Here is a 13,025-nt window from a genome sequence, read left to right as displayed (position 1 = left end):
AATAATAATAATAAATAAATAAATATGAGACAACATCACATACATTACTCTGATCCCAATGTAAGTAGCTGAAGCACTTGTGTTATGGAAATCAGAAGTAACGACGGTACCACAAACACCCAGACCCAAGACAACAGGCTGGGAATCGAACCCGGGACCTCAGAGTAGCGTACCCATGAAATCCGATGTACACACCACTCGACCATGGAGGTCGTCAAAAATAATAAGCATTTATTTCAGATTATTAATCTATATAAAACAAAACAATTAATGTGCTAGTAACAAAAAAAAATGTATAAAATTAAAATTTGAATTAATTAATTAAATACTTTTATATATTTAGAATTATTTAAAAATGAAAAAATTCAAAGCAAATAACAAATAATTTACGGCCTCCGGTGAGACCCCCGTTCTAAAAAAGATGTTTAGTCGAGGGAGCATGGAGCGGTACCCAGCGATAAATCAGTGGGTGTCCCATCGGCCGGCCAACGAGGCGCACCGCTTTCTAATGATCCCGTAGAAGCAGTTAGTGCGCGCCTCGACAAACATAGATGACATTTAAGCCACATTACGAGTATCTTTCTATTATAAATTACATTACATATTTATAAATTCGTTTTGTATCCAACTCGTACTTCTGAAGGATCCAAATCGGATGAATTAATCACTCGAAATTGGATAGGGCGGATTATGACATTCTAGTTTCGGTGTGGTCCGGATTTTATTTTATTTTATTTATTTAATAAGTACACTAACAATATACATATTAATTGATGGCTTACACAACATCCAAAAAAAGAAAAACAACTTCTGATATGTACATTGATTACAAGTGTAACATATTTGTTTAAAGTTGAAATTCGGATTCGGGGTTCAGATGCTATACACCTTTTTAACAAATAAAAAATAACCTATTTCCTATTCCAAGCTATATATAATCTATCTATCCAAATTTAATTCAGATACTAGCTATACTTTCGCGTATATAATATTAGTAAGATATAACGTATTTTGTATTAAAAAATGGTAAGCAAGTTATGTATTTTAGGAGAACGTTCGAATGGATCTCGATGACTCCAAAATAGACGACGACCTCGATAAACTACTGCAACACATTAAGGAAGATCAGCAAAATTCCATGGATGCGCCAGACAGTCCTAAGGATCCCGGAGAACCCTCTCACAGGTAAATAAATATATATTATTATAGTAGCGGCACGCTATGATGGCCATTATGACGTTTGCTCGCTCATGAAGTTTCGTATTTAATAAATAATTACACCAAAGGAGCAAATTGTTGTTCTTTATTGTCAATAGTGACGTGCAGTTAGTCATAAAATTTATCGAATTTGATTTCTAAACTACAAATATTGGAGTGCCGCGAAGATAACTTTCTTTTGCGTAAACGTGTACGTCACACTCTCACACTCGACCTCGAAGTCGGTGTTATATTTGTGTTGACAATAAATATTTTATCTATTTTATAAATTTTTTTTTTATTTATATATGTTTATTATTTTATATTTTTTTATTAAACCTTTTTTATCAGATACTACTTGCAACAAAAACTTGAATTAAATTACTTGCAAACAAACAACGATTTGAATATATTATATCGATAATAAATTTACATTTCACATCACTTTTTTAATGTGTCAAAACAGCCATCGTATCTTGCCGCTAGTATAGAAATAGAATTACGAAATGATATTTTTTTAAATATTTCAATGGCGGCCAACAGACAATTTCATTCTATAACAGGCAAATCGCTAAATATTCTGACAGCTAAGCGGATGGACGATTATTGCCAACCAGTCGTCCTTATATATCCGGTCACGGTGTTGCTATTTGTGATTTTAATTTTCTTCTAATAATATTTATGTTTTAATCAATTATGTACAAAAATAGATAATACTTGATAAGAATTTAATTAGATTTTTAACAATGCTATACAATATACATATGGTTGTAAGTAACTCGTAAACGATTGGACTTTTGATAATTTCTTTTGTTAAGGAAAGCCTATGATTCCAACAAAAACAAAAAAAGAAGTCCAATGGTATAAATTATATCCCATCAAAATCATAAATGTAAAATGAGAGCCAATTAAAATATTGATATATAGGTCTAGGTTATTGACTTCAACGACGAAAGAAGTGAGATCTAAATGTGTGCCAAGTATAATGGCCAGTCCTGAACGTATTTGTAACTACATAAAACATCATTTATTTCCATAACTTAGTATAATATATTGTAGTCTAAGGGCTGACTTGGATAGTTCTCATCTCATCATAAAAATGACGATTTTTGGACATTAATATCTAAATAACCGTTTGAGACATGTTTATGAAATTTGAAATACATATGTATCTTCCAAATCTCAATATATGAGCCAAATTTGACACGTTTAAGTCAAATAGTTTTGGGGTTATGGGGGGGTCAAAAGTGGCTCCAAATGGTTCGTGTAAAATTACATTCGTGCTAGCATTGGACTAAAACATAATTTTGATTCGACAGTGTCAACTCACCAATGATGGGAGCGAGTGGAATGAGTATACCGGGAATGCAATCCATCGGGATGGGCCCCATGTCTGTGCCAGGTACTGTATTTCATCCAATTCCAAAGCGTTTGCTTTTAACTTGTGTGAAAAGATTTGCCACACCGGCCTACCATCAAAAGCATTGCATTGACATGGTTAGTTAGTAGTCACTAATGGTTCTATTAGTGATAACAAACTTCATCACCCTCTTGCTCTTATCCCAATTTACTTTGGATCGTGTCTTCTTCCATACTTCCCTATCTGACGTCATTTCACAAGTAACATTCTTTCCAGCCATATCTTTCCCACAATCTATCCATAGTTTCATTGGTCGTCCCCTACCTCTATATCCATCCAAATAGGCTATTTGACAATGCGAAAAATAAATTGTGAATTATTGTAATCATTGTATATTATGAGTTTAAAAATGGTTATTTACTAACGAAACTTGAATATAATGCTTGATTTATTCAAAAATCAATAAATAAATATGCATTTTTTCAGACGTTTGTCACGTGACACAAAACGCCCCTGATTGGCCGGGCTTATGATGAAGTCACTTTGTTGTAAACCTTGCTTTTCTACTATATGTACCACAGATTAAAATTACAGCAAAGTGACGTCACCGACCCCATTGCAGCGCCATATTGTCCAAGTAGCGTTTTCGCGCGTTATTTAAATATGGAATTTTTAACATGATATTTTTCGGCAAATATGTACCAGAATAAAAAAAATCTACTTTTACTGGTTAAAAACTAGTCAAATAGCCTATTCGTGCTCAAGACCTTCCTCACAATATCATAACATAATTATGTTAAATGTATGTACAACTCGTACGAATTAACTGTGCACATCGCTCTGTGACGTCATTAGAACGATACCGCTTGCAATAAAATGAGAATTATATAAAAAATATACAAATTATATATTTTTTTTATGTTGATAAAGGGTTGTTCTTATGATAAGGCAAGGCGTCATTATACTGGGTCATTTTACTCACGAAGTTTTCCAATTAAAAAGATACATATGGACCGATATGACATTACAGCTTAACAATAAAAAAACGGCAAGTGGACGCTAGATTTTCCATTGCGGCGACATTTTTCATAGTCTAAGATCATTTTTGTATTTATTAACAAAGATGCTATCGCTACTGAGGGCGCGGGGCGGGGTAGCGGGAGAGGGGTCGCATTCACTGGGGTCACACACATTGCACAGCTGATTCGTACGGGTTGTATGTTATGGTACGTGTAGTAAGGTAGAGTCGTGGTCGGTGCAGGCATGCGGTCGTCGAGCTCGGCGGGCGGCGGCTGCGGCGGCGCCGTGTCGCGCCACTACCACTACACCATGCACTTCGCGCTGCCGCCCACCGAGCCGGAGCACACGCCGCACGACGCCAACCAGCGCCACATCCTCCTCTACGGCGTCGGCCGCCAGCGCGACGACGCCAAACACGCCGTCAAGAAGATGACCAAGGGTACTGCCGACTCATACAAGATATTAGGTAACTCATCTTAGGTATGGAGGAAATGTTTTCACGGAGTGTTTTGTCGTCAGAAATCTGCAAGTTGTTCTCGAAGAAGTTTTCGATCGACGTCGCCGAGGGGGGTAAAATAAAGAAGCACTCCCGCAGCGAATTCAACTTCGAAGCGGTGACTCATAAGTTTCAGGTAGGAATCTGTTTATATTTTTTAAAGTTTATGTACTCAAGCAGGCAGGAAGTACTTGAATTTGATCAACTGTAACTATTGGAAAGTATTTGAATTATTGCCCATTCCTTACGCCATTAATGTGCTGATGTGTACTTAAATGTTCATTGTACCTGGCCGACTCGCTTTTCAAACAGGTATATATCCAAATATTCTTGTTGCAAACAACAACAACAACAGCCTGTAAATTCCCACTGCTGGGCTAAAGGCCTTCTCTCCCTTTGAGGAGAAGGCTTGGAACATATTCCACCACGCTGTTCCAATGCGGGTTGGTGGAATGCACATGTGGCAGAATTTCTATGAAATTTGTCACATGCAGGTTTCCTCACGATGTTTTCCTTCACCGCTGATCACGAGATGAATTATAAAGACAAATTAAGCACATGAAACAGCGGTGCTTGCCTGGGTTTGAACCCGCAATCATCGATTAAGATGTACGCGTTCTAACCACTGGGCCATCTCGGCTCTTGTTGCAAAAGTGGTCTGTAAACCTGTATGAAGTGAGTTGACCGTTCGCGCTGGTCGCAGGCGATGTCGATGTACGAGCAGGGTGCGGTGTCGTGGGCGGTGGGCGGCGCCGTGTGCGAGGCGCTGGCCGCGTACGCCGCGGGCGCCACCACGTACCTGCCGCAGCCCGAGCACGTGGCCTTCGCGCTCGACCTCATGGAGATCGCGCTCAACGTGCACGGCCTCATCGAGACCTGCATCCAGGTGACGAGACCACGAGTCTTTTGTGTAGAGGGTAGCTACAAGGCCGCAGATACTGAGCTCCTGGGAGCTTATATACTGGATCGGGCTGGTAAATAGTTATTAGGTTTTCCTATAGAATCTCTCATTAATAGCTTGGAGTCTGAACCGTTGTTTGTGTAGTGGGTAGATACAAAGCCGCAGATTCTGAGCTCCTGGGAGCTTAAATACTAGATCGAGCTGATAAAAGTTACTGGATTTTCCAATAGAATCTCTCATTAATAGCCTGGAGTCTAAACTCTTTTCGGTCGTGAGGTAAAAGAGTATATATAATACTGTTCCAGAAAGTTTGTTAGTCTCCTTTATAATTGACCGCCATGGCCGAAATTATCATAGTTTAACTGTAATTGGAAGCTTCGATATTGCCGTAGTTGTAACATAAGCCGCGGCTTACCAGATCCTGAAAGAGCTGTCGGAGGTGGAGGCGGCGCTGCTGTCCCGCGGCGCGCCCATCAGCGGGCTGGCGGCGCCGCGCGCCTACACCTCCGCGCTGGCGCTCTACACCGTCGGCGCGCTCCGCAGATACCACTCCTGCTTGCTGCGTACGTCCTCACAGATATCGCATTATGTTTTCATGAGATTTCAAAGATGTAACTTTCAATGACAATTTTTTTTTTTTTTTTTACTCTCGTCCAAGGGTACTGAGATAATAACTGTGCTGCCACTCATGGGATGTGTCATATCCCTCGTATCGATAAGCACACTGGGTCACTCATAAACCACTACTGTTTCAGTTAATTTAAAATTTATTTATTAATTCGCATAATTCTTTTCAATAATTATGGCAATATATCAATACAAAAACAACCATTTTTTTATTTTCACCCTCGTCCAAGGGTACTGTGATAATAACTGTTCTGCCACTCATGGGATGTGTCATGTCCCTCGTATCGATAAGCACACTGGGTCACTCATAAACCACTACTGTTCCAGTTAATTTAAAATTTATTTATTATTAGTATAACTCTATTTAATACTTATGGCTTATTAATATGTATCTAAAATTGAACTGTCAGTGTGCGTGGAGCAAACGTCGGCGGTGTTCGAGCAGCTGTGCCGGCTGGTGAAGTGCGTGGTGAACCCGGGCGACTGCGGCTCGGCCGAGCGCTGCGTGCTGGCGCAGCTGCACGACCTGTACAAGGCGGCCGCGCACCTGTTCCACGCGCCGCACGCCGACACCTTCGCCAACGCATACCCGAAAATCAAGTACAAGCTAAAGCAATCCCTACACGTTGGAAGCGATTCTGTTTATGTTACCATTCTCTAATACTTAAGCATTTATATATCCATAACCTTGTAATGGCAATCATTTAATTTTTTATCTATGATTTTTTAGGCATGTACTTTTTTTTTCAGGCAAGCACTGTACTCCCCGCTGACCCCGACGCCGTCGAATTACCCGTACAATCCGCAGTTTCTGAGCGAATTCTTCACTAACCCCAGAAAAGGTTTAGTAAATTTTATATATCTCACGTCACTCGAACTCTTCTCGGATCATGGTTTCATAAAAATTATTTAAAAACAGCCATTAATTTCATACAATCAGGAAAAATCGAGGTGTCGTGGGCGCGTCAGGTGGCGGAGTCGCCCGCGAACCGGTACAGCTTCGTGTGCTCCGCCATGCTGGCCGTGTGCCGCGAGGTGGACAACGACCGCGTCAACGAGCTGGGCGTGGTGTGCGCCGAGATGACGGCGCTGTGCAGCAGCCTGGCGGCCGAGTGGCTGGGCGCGCTGGTGGCGCTGTGCGGCGCGCAGCACTACCCGCCGCACGCGCAGCACGCCGCGCCCGCGCTCTACCCCGACCTGCTGCACCACCGCGACCTGCACGACGCCGCCGCGCACGACGCGCTCGCCGTCTTCACCTGCATCCTCGTCGGTGAGCGCGCGCCCCCTCGTTATCGAACACTCGGAGCTCCACACAATAGGCTATTTGACTGCTTTTTAAAATCCATTTTATATTATTAAGTAGAGGTTAAGGAACCCAGTAAAAGTTGTTTTTTTTTTATTTCTAGTACGTATTTGCCGAAAAATATCATATTAAATATCCCATATTTAAATAACGCGCGAAAACGCTACTTGGACAATATGGCGCTGCAAAGGGGTCGGTGACGTCACTTTGCTGTATTTTAATCTGTGGTACATATAGTAGAAAAGCAAGGTTTACAAGATAGTGACTTCATCATAAGCACGGCCAATCAGGAGCGTTTTGTGTCACGTGACAAACGTTTGAAAAAATGAATTTTTATTTAATGATTTTTGAATAAATAAAGTATTATTTTCAACTCTCGTTAGTAAATAACCATTTTTAAACTCATAATATACAGTGATTACAATAATTCACAATTTATTTTTTGCATTGTCAAATAGCCTATTATGGACTTTAATTTGTGTCGTTCCGTATATATCGTAGCGTGATAGTTTTGTAAAAGTACCAATATTGTTTGTATAAATATGTTTGTTGGTTTATAGCGCGTCACTGTTTCTCGCTGGAGGACTTCGTGCGCCACGCGGCGCTGCCGTCGCTGGTGAAGGCGTGCGGCGGGGGCGGGCCGCTGCCCCCCAACGCGCCCTCGCCAGACGCCGGCGCCAGGCTCACCTGCCACCTGCTGCTGCGGCTGTTCAAGACCGTGGATACGCCGCAGCCCGGTATGGAAAGTCACTAACCTTCTCGCTCAATCTCACCAAATACGGGACGGGAGAGGAAATGTTTTGACAATTTGACTTTGACAAGTTTCGGTCTTTTTAGATTCAGTGGTATTCCTTGCCTCTTACCGTCCATCTCTACTTTTGACCATACCTTTTCCTAGATTGACTTCAAATTATTATACTTAATTTTAATCCAGTTGGTTTTATACGAATCTGAATGAAGAATAGCTACGTATACTACGACACAACTTAGATGTCGCATCGGCAAAATTCGTAAAAATCGATCACATCCGAGTTGAGTACGCTATCCCAAATTATCAAAATTTATTTCTGATGTGAATATGATCTTTACACAAACGTAATAACTTGTAATATCATATGACCAAATATATTGGTGAATTTGACGCGTCGATTTACATGCACTTGCTTTCTCTGATGCGTAAATCTATAGCGATCAATAGCGTCGAATGGCGCGATAGGGAGCTATTACTATTGGTTGTGTAAATCGGCAGTAATCGGTTTTATTTTCATTCCATTGCATTTTCCGATGCTACATCTAATTTGTGTCGTACTATAAGGGTTACCGAGATACATATAAGTCATGAATGTATGTTTACGTGTGTGTGCGTGGTGGCAGGACTGTACAGCGTGTCGACGTCGCCGGGCCCGGGCGGCGCGGGCGCGGGCGTGCGGCTGTCGTGCGACCGCCACCTGCTGGCCGCCGCGCACAAGAACATCGGCGTGGGGCCCGTGCTCGCCACGCTCAAGGCCATCCTCAGTGAGTCGTTGACCATCCACACACACACACCCTTAATCTTCAACAATAACTGAGAGGGAAGTTTGTCTGACCGATAATCTTACATGCTTTCCCAATCAAGCGAATATGATATTTCCAACTTTAAATTCCAAAAGCATATTAAAAAAAATTACAAAAACTGAGTATAAAATACAAAACTTCTGTATGGTAAGCTTATATTCTAAAAAGAGGTTATACCTATATAGTTTAAAATAAAATATAATATAAAATAAGATATAAACTGTATGCAATAAAATAGTATGTCACTGAAACATGTCACGATTCATTCTGAATCGCGTTAGTGAAGTTGTCAACTGAATCTTCATATCATGTCATAAGCGGTAGGCAACGGCGGCTCATTGCTGAATCGCGCAAGCGTTGTGTTCGCTGGAAGGTATATAAGGGTCGCCCAGTTTACATACAGGGCCTTTTCTTCAGAGTGTGAATAAAGTCGGTTCACCTTGCAACGGTTGTTTTACTCAGTGTAATCCCGTAGTTTAGGTGGCTTTTATTGGATGCGTGTCGAACATTATCTTAATTTGATAATTGCGGAAACTTATTTTTTTTTATATGTCCAATAGTGGTAGGAGATTCTACGGCTCGGGACGGCGGCAAGCCCAGTGGGAAGAAGTCTAGCGAGCTTTCCCACATACTGGGGACCAGCGACACCGTGCCCACCGACGCTCAACTAGACCTCATGTCGTAAGTATATTGATTATCTATATAACAACAGATTATATAATTCTTTATTTATTATCTACATAGAAAACGTGCAAATTTTTTAATTCGCCTAATGCCACAGATCATATTATTATTTACATTTTTCAAGTATCACTATTGTTTATGACGTATAAAATATTGTTTTTTAATTTATATATAATATATATAATATACAAATGTTTTTTATTCTTAGGATGGTAGATACAGAGATGAGTGGGGGCCATAGAACTCCTAGGTTTGTTTTTATTTTATGAGTTATGAGCACATTCACGTACCTTCATGGCTTCACAAATCCGTGTGGTTGTCACCTCATCACCTCGCCCGGTCCTCTCACCTAACTATGAAACTAATTCGATATCTATAAAATGTTATATCACAATTTATTTTGCGTATTATTGTTCAACTTTAAAGATTTTCTTAAACGAAAACGATTTTTGCGTTAAACTATTTATAATTTCAAATTTTATATAATAGAGAATTTTACTGTCTTATTAAAGTCTATTAAAAAGACAATTATTTCAATATTGTACATATCCTTAGTAATTGAACGGAACTAAAATAGATATGTAGGTTTTCCCCCGTATTGGATGAAAAGGGAAAGCAAATGCTATCATCTTAATAGTACTTGTAATCCTTCCTAGTAAAATATATATCTTTATTTGGAGGGAAAGATAGGAAAATTTTACCAAAAATTATCAATGGATATATAAGTTTATATGTGTCCAACCTACTATTTTCACGAAAGCTGGTGATAATTTTCATAGATAGATATACTTATATATAGATCATATATAATACTAGCAATGAGTTATAAAATAATACGTGAAATAAAAATATATCAGAACAATTCATACCTCTCTTCTCTTACGGGTACCAGATTACTACTACCGGTTCATGTAATAAAAATATCCTTAAAATATATTGTCAATAATTATCTGTTGCTTTGCTTTTCTTGTGTTGCTGATACCATTATCATAATATTATGTTAAGATTATTGGGAAAACTAAATAAATAAAATGAAACTCTAACATATTTTTTCATATCAATGTCAGTTTTATATAAATAATTCGTCAATAATATTGCAAGCTTTTATTTAACACATCTATATTTATCGATCAAACCTTGTCAATTTAGACACATTATCTTGATATAGTACGACACAACTTAGATGTAGCATCAGCAAATTCAATAAAACGAATAACTGCCGATTTATACGACCAATATAAACAGCACCCTAACAGTGCCATTTCGAGAAAGAAAGTGCATGTAAATCGACGTGTCAAATTGACGAATATATGAAATCATATGATATTACAAGTTATTATGTTCGGGTAAAGATCATATTCGCATAAGAAATGAATATTGATAATTTGGGATGGCGTACTTAATTCGGATGTGATCGGTTTTACGAATTTTGCCGATGTTACATTTAGGTTGTGTCGTAAATACTGCTAACCTATTAATGTCACTTAAATAAAAGCTTGTTTAAAAACAATTCTATTAATAAAAAGTGTATCTAAATAACGATGAACATTAATTTATATTCGTTTAAAGAATACGAACTAGTAATTGAGAAAGAATGATAAGTGTATAAATGATAAATGTATAAAATAGTTATAATCTATTTCAATGGAACCAGGAAAAAGATTTACTTAATTCTTACGTTTTGCTAATGACTTAACTATATTGTGCATTACTGAGAGTTTTTGATTAATATTTCTTAATTTATAATACAACGCTTAATTATACAAATTTCACTTTGATGACAATTTTGCGCGACGTTTAAAACCCCCTATTTTCGCAAATCCATAGTGATTAATTATTACCATAGATTAAACAAGCTCTCGACCAATGGTATCGCTTCAATTTTCTGCGAAATGTTTATTATTTTCATTATCTTTTTCCTCTTATGGTTAGGTTAGTAGAGAATATTTACCTTCAGTTTACCGTTGGAATATTGTTAAGCTACTTAAAAACCCTTGCAAGAGACTCATTTTACGTTACATTATGGTTTTGTTTTGAGTTATTAATGAAATCTATTATTATATTCTCAATAATTTTGTTTAATTGTCAATTAATATCGCGCATACACTTATCGTTTTTTTTTTAATCTGTAAATAACATAATACATGAAATGTAAAAGACTAATTATATGTATGAACAAACGTGTCATTATGTAACATATTATATGCTACATAATTTCACATTGTATACTTAAAAATATTCACGATGTATAACATTATAAATAACTCGGGATTTTTTTTTTATTTGTATGTTTACTGGTATAGTACGACACAACTTAGATGTGGCATCGGCAAAATTCGTAAAAATCGATCACATCCGAATTGAGTACGCTAATCAAAATTATCAAAATTTATTTTTCATGCGACTATGATCTTTGTACAAACGTAATAACTTGTAATATCATATGACCTAATATATTCGCCAATTTGACACGACGATTTACATGCACTTGCTTTCTCTGACGCGAGAATCTATACGGACGAATAGCGTCAAGTGGCGCGATAGTGAGCTATTTCTATTGGTTGTGTAAATCGGCATTAATCGGTTTTATTTTCATTCCATTGCATTTTCCGATGCTACATCTAACTTGTGTCGTACTATACGTACCTAAAAGTTCGGTTAATGTGTTTGTGAATAACAGGAGTGTTTTTTTCATCGTTTCGCTCTCATTAATCTCAATGGAATCTGATATTGGTATTTTTTTAATAGTAATATAGTATATCGTACTTAATTACAGGGGTAGCGGTGGTGTAGGATCGACTCTTCTAGATTCCTCCCAGTCTTTGTCATCGTTAGCGAGGCGCGTTCTCGCTGAAATATGTTCCGAAGAATGGGTCCTACAGAAATGTCTACAAAATCCTGATGAACTCTATCAACCAGATATGCTTCTGGACTCCATGCTTACACCGAGGCAGGCGCAAAGGTCAGAGTTACAAGAACGACACCAAATATTGGATTTTTTTTATGGTATAGGTTGGCGGACGAGCATATGGGCCACCTGTTGGTAAGTGGTTACCATTACCAATAGACAATGAAGCTGTAAGAAATATTAACTATTCCTTACATCGTCAATGTGCCACCAACCTTGGGAACTAAGATGTTATGTCCCTTGTGCCTGTAGTTACACTGACTCACTCATCCTTCAAACCAGAACACAACAATACCGAGTACTGTTTTTTGGCGGTAGGATAACTGATGAGTGGGTGGTACCTACCCAGACGGGCTTGCACAAATCCCTAACACCAAGTAGATACATTTTGGATACATTTTATATTTCATATTGCTCATGTTTTACCAATGGTTAAATTGATTTAATCTACTGATGTGGTCCTCATCAATTAATTAATATTACTAATGACGTCTCTCCTAAATTTTAATAAATCCATGAAATTCCATTAACTTTTTAATTTATTTTGAAAAATAATATTTATTGTCATTCAACAATGACGCCTCTTTTAAATCAAGTCGAATATATTTTATTCGAGTAAATTTTACAAAAGAGCATATTTGAATCCAATTTTTTTTTTTCCTATAATTAAACTTTGAAATAGTTTGGAGATAATGTTTAGTAGAATAAATACTATTACAATATCAGTAGCATTACCCTATAACATTAAGCCTTATTTATCCATAATATAAAATGTATTGCTCGAGTATTAGGTATCTAACAGCAGCCTTATTGGTGATTGATCTTATTTCAAATGTATTAATATATGTTGTTATTTCAGGTTACTTCATATGATATGCTATCCGGATTCGGCAAGTCACACGCACCCCGACCTCGACCAAAAGACGATGATTACTCGTTTGCTGGAGGTAACGTAACTTATAATAGCAATAATGT

At 38.0% G+C, this 13,025-nt stretch overlaps 1 protein-coding gene across 1 annotated transcript in view; it reads left to right on the top strand.

Moving 5' to 3' along the window:
- The window catches only part of LOC124535682 (mediator of RNA polymerase II transcription subunit 12-like), a 31,781-nt gene that overhangs the window by 8,269 nt on the left and 10,487 nt on the right, over positions 1 to 13,025 (top strand). Inside the window, exons 17-31 of the mRNA XM_047111989.1 lie at positions 1,049 to 1,185; positions 2,517 to 2,599; positions 3,819 to 4,016; positions 4,097 to 4,209; positions 4,777 to 4,959; positions 5,393 to 5,537; positions 6,012 to 6,201; positions 6,352 to 6,443; positions 6,542 to 6,871; positions 7,465 to 7,641; positions 8,279 to 8,419; positions 9,019 to 9,139; positions 9,351 to 9,392; positions 11,919 to 12,104; positions 12,910 to 12,997. Coding sequence (XP_046967945.1) covers positions 1,049 to 1,185; positions 2,517 to 2,599; positions 3,819 to 4,016; positions 4,097 to 4,209; positions 4,777 to 4,959; positions 5,393 to 5,537; positions 6,012 to 6,201; positions 6,352 to 6,443; positions 6,542 to 6,871; positions 7,465 to 7,641; positions 8,279 to 8,419; positions 9,019 to 9,139; positions 9,351 to 9,392; positions 11,919 to 12,104; positions 12,910 to 12,997 — 2,226 coding nt within the window. The remainder of the gene's footprint in view (positions 1 to 1,048; positions 1,186 to 2,516; positions 2,600 to 3,818; positions 4,017 to 4,096; positions 4,210 to 4,776; positions 4,960 to 5,392; positions 5,538 to 6,011; positions 6,202 to 6,351; positions 6,444 to 6,541; positions 6,872 to 7,464; positions 7,642 to 8,278; positions 8,420 to 9,018; positions 9,140 to 9,350; positions 9,393 to 11,918; positions 12,105 to 12,909; positions 12,998 to 13,025) is intronic.

Source organism: Vanessa cardui, chromosome 2 (genome assembly GCF_905220365.1).
Source record: "Vanessa cardui chromosome 2, ilVanCard2.1, whole genome shotgun sequence".
NCBI classification, from domain to species: Eukaryota; Metazoa; Arthropoda; class Insecta; order Lepidoptera; family Nymphalidae; genus Vanessa; species Vanessa cardui.
This window is presented reverse-complemented; position numbering and strand designations above follow the sequence as displayed.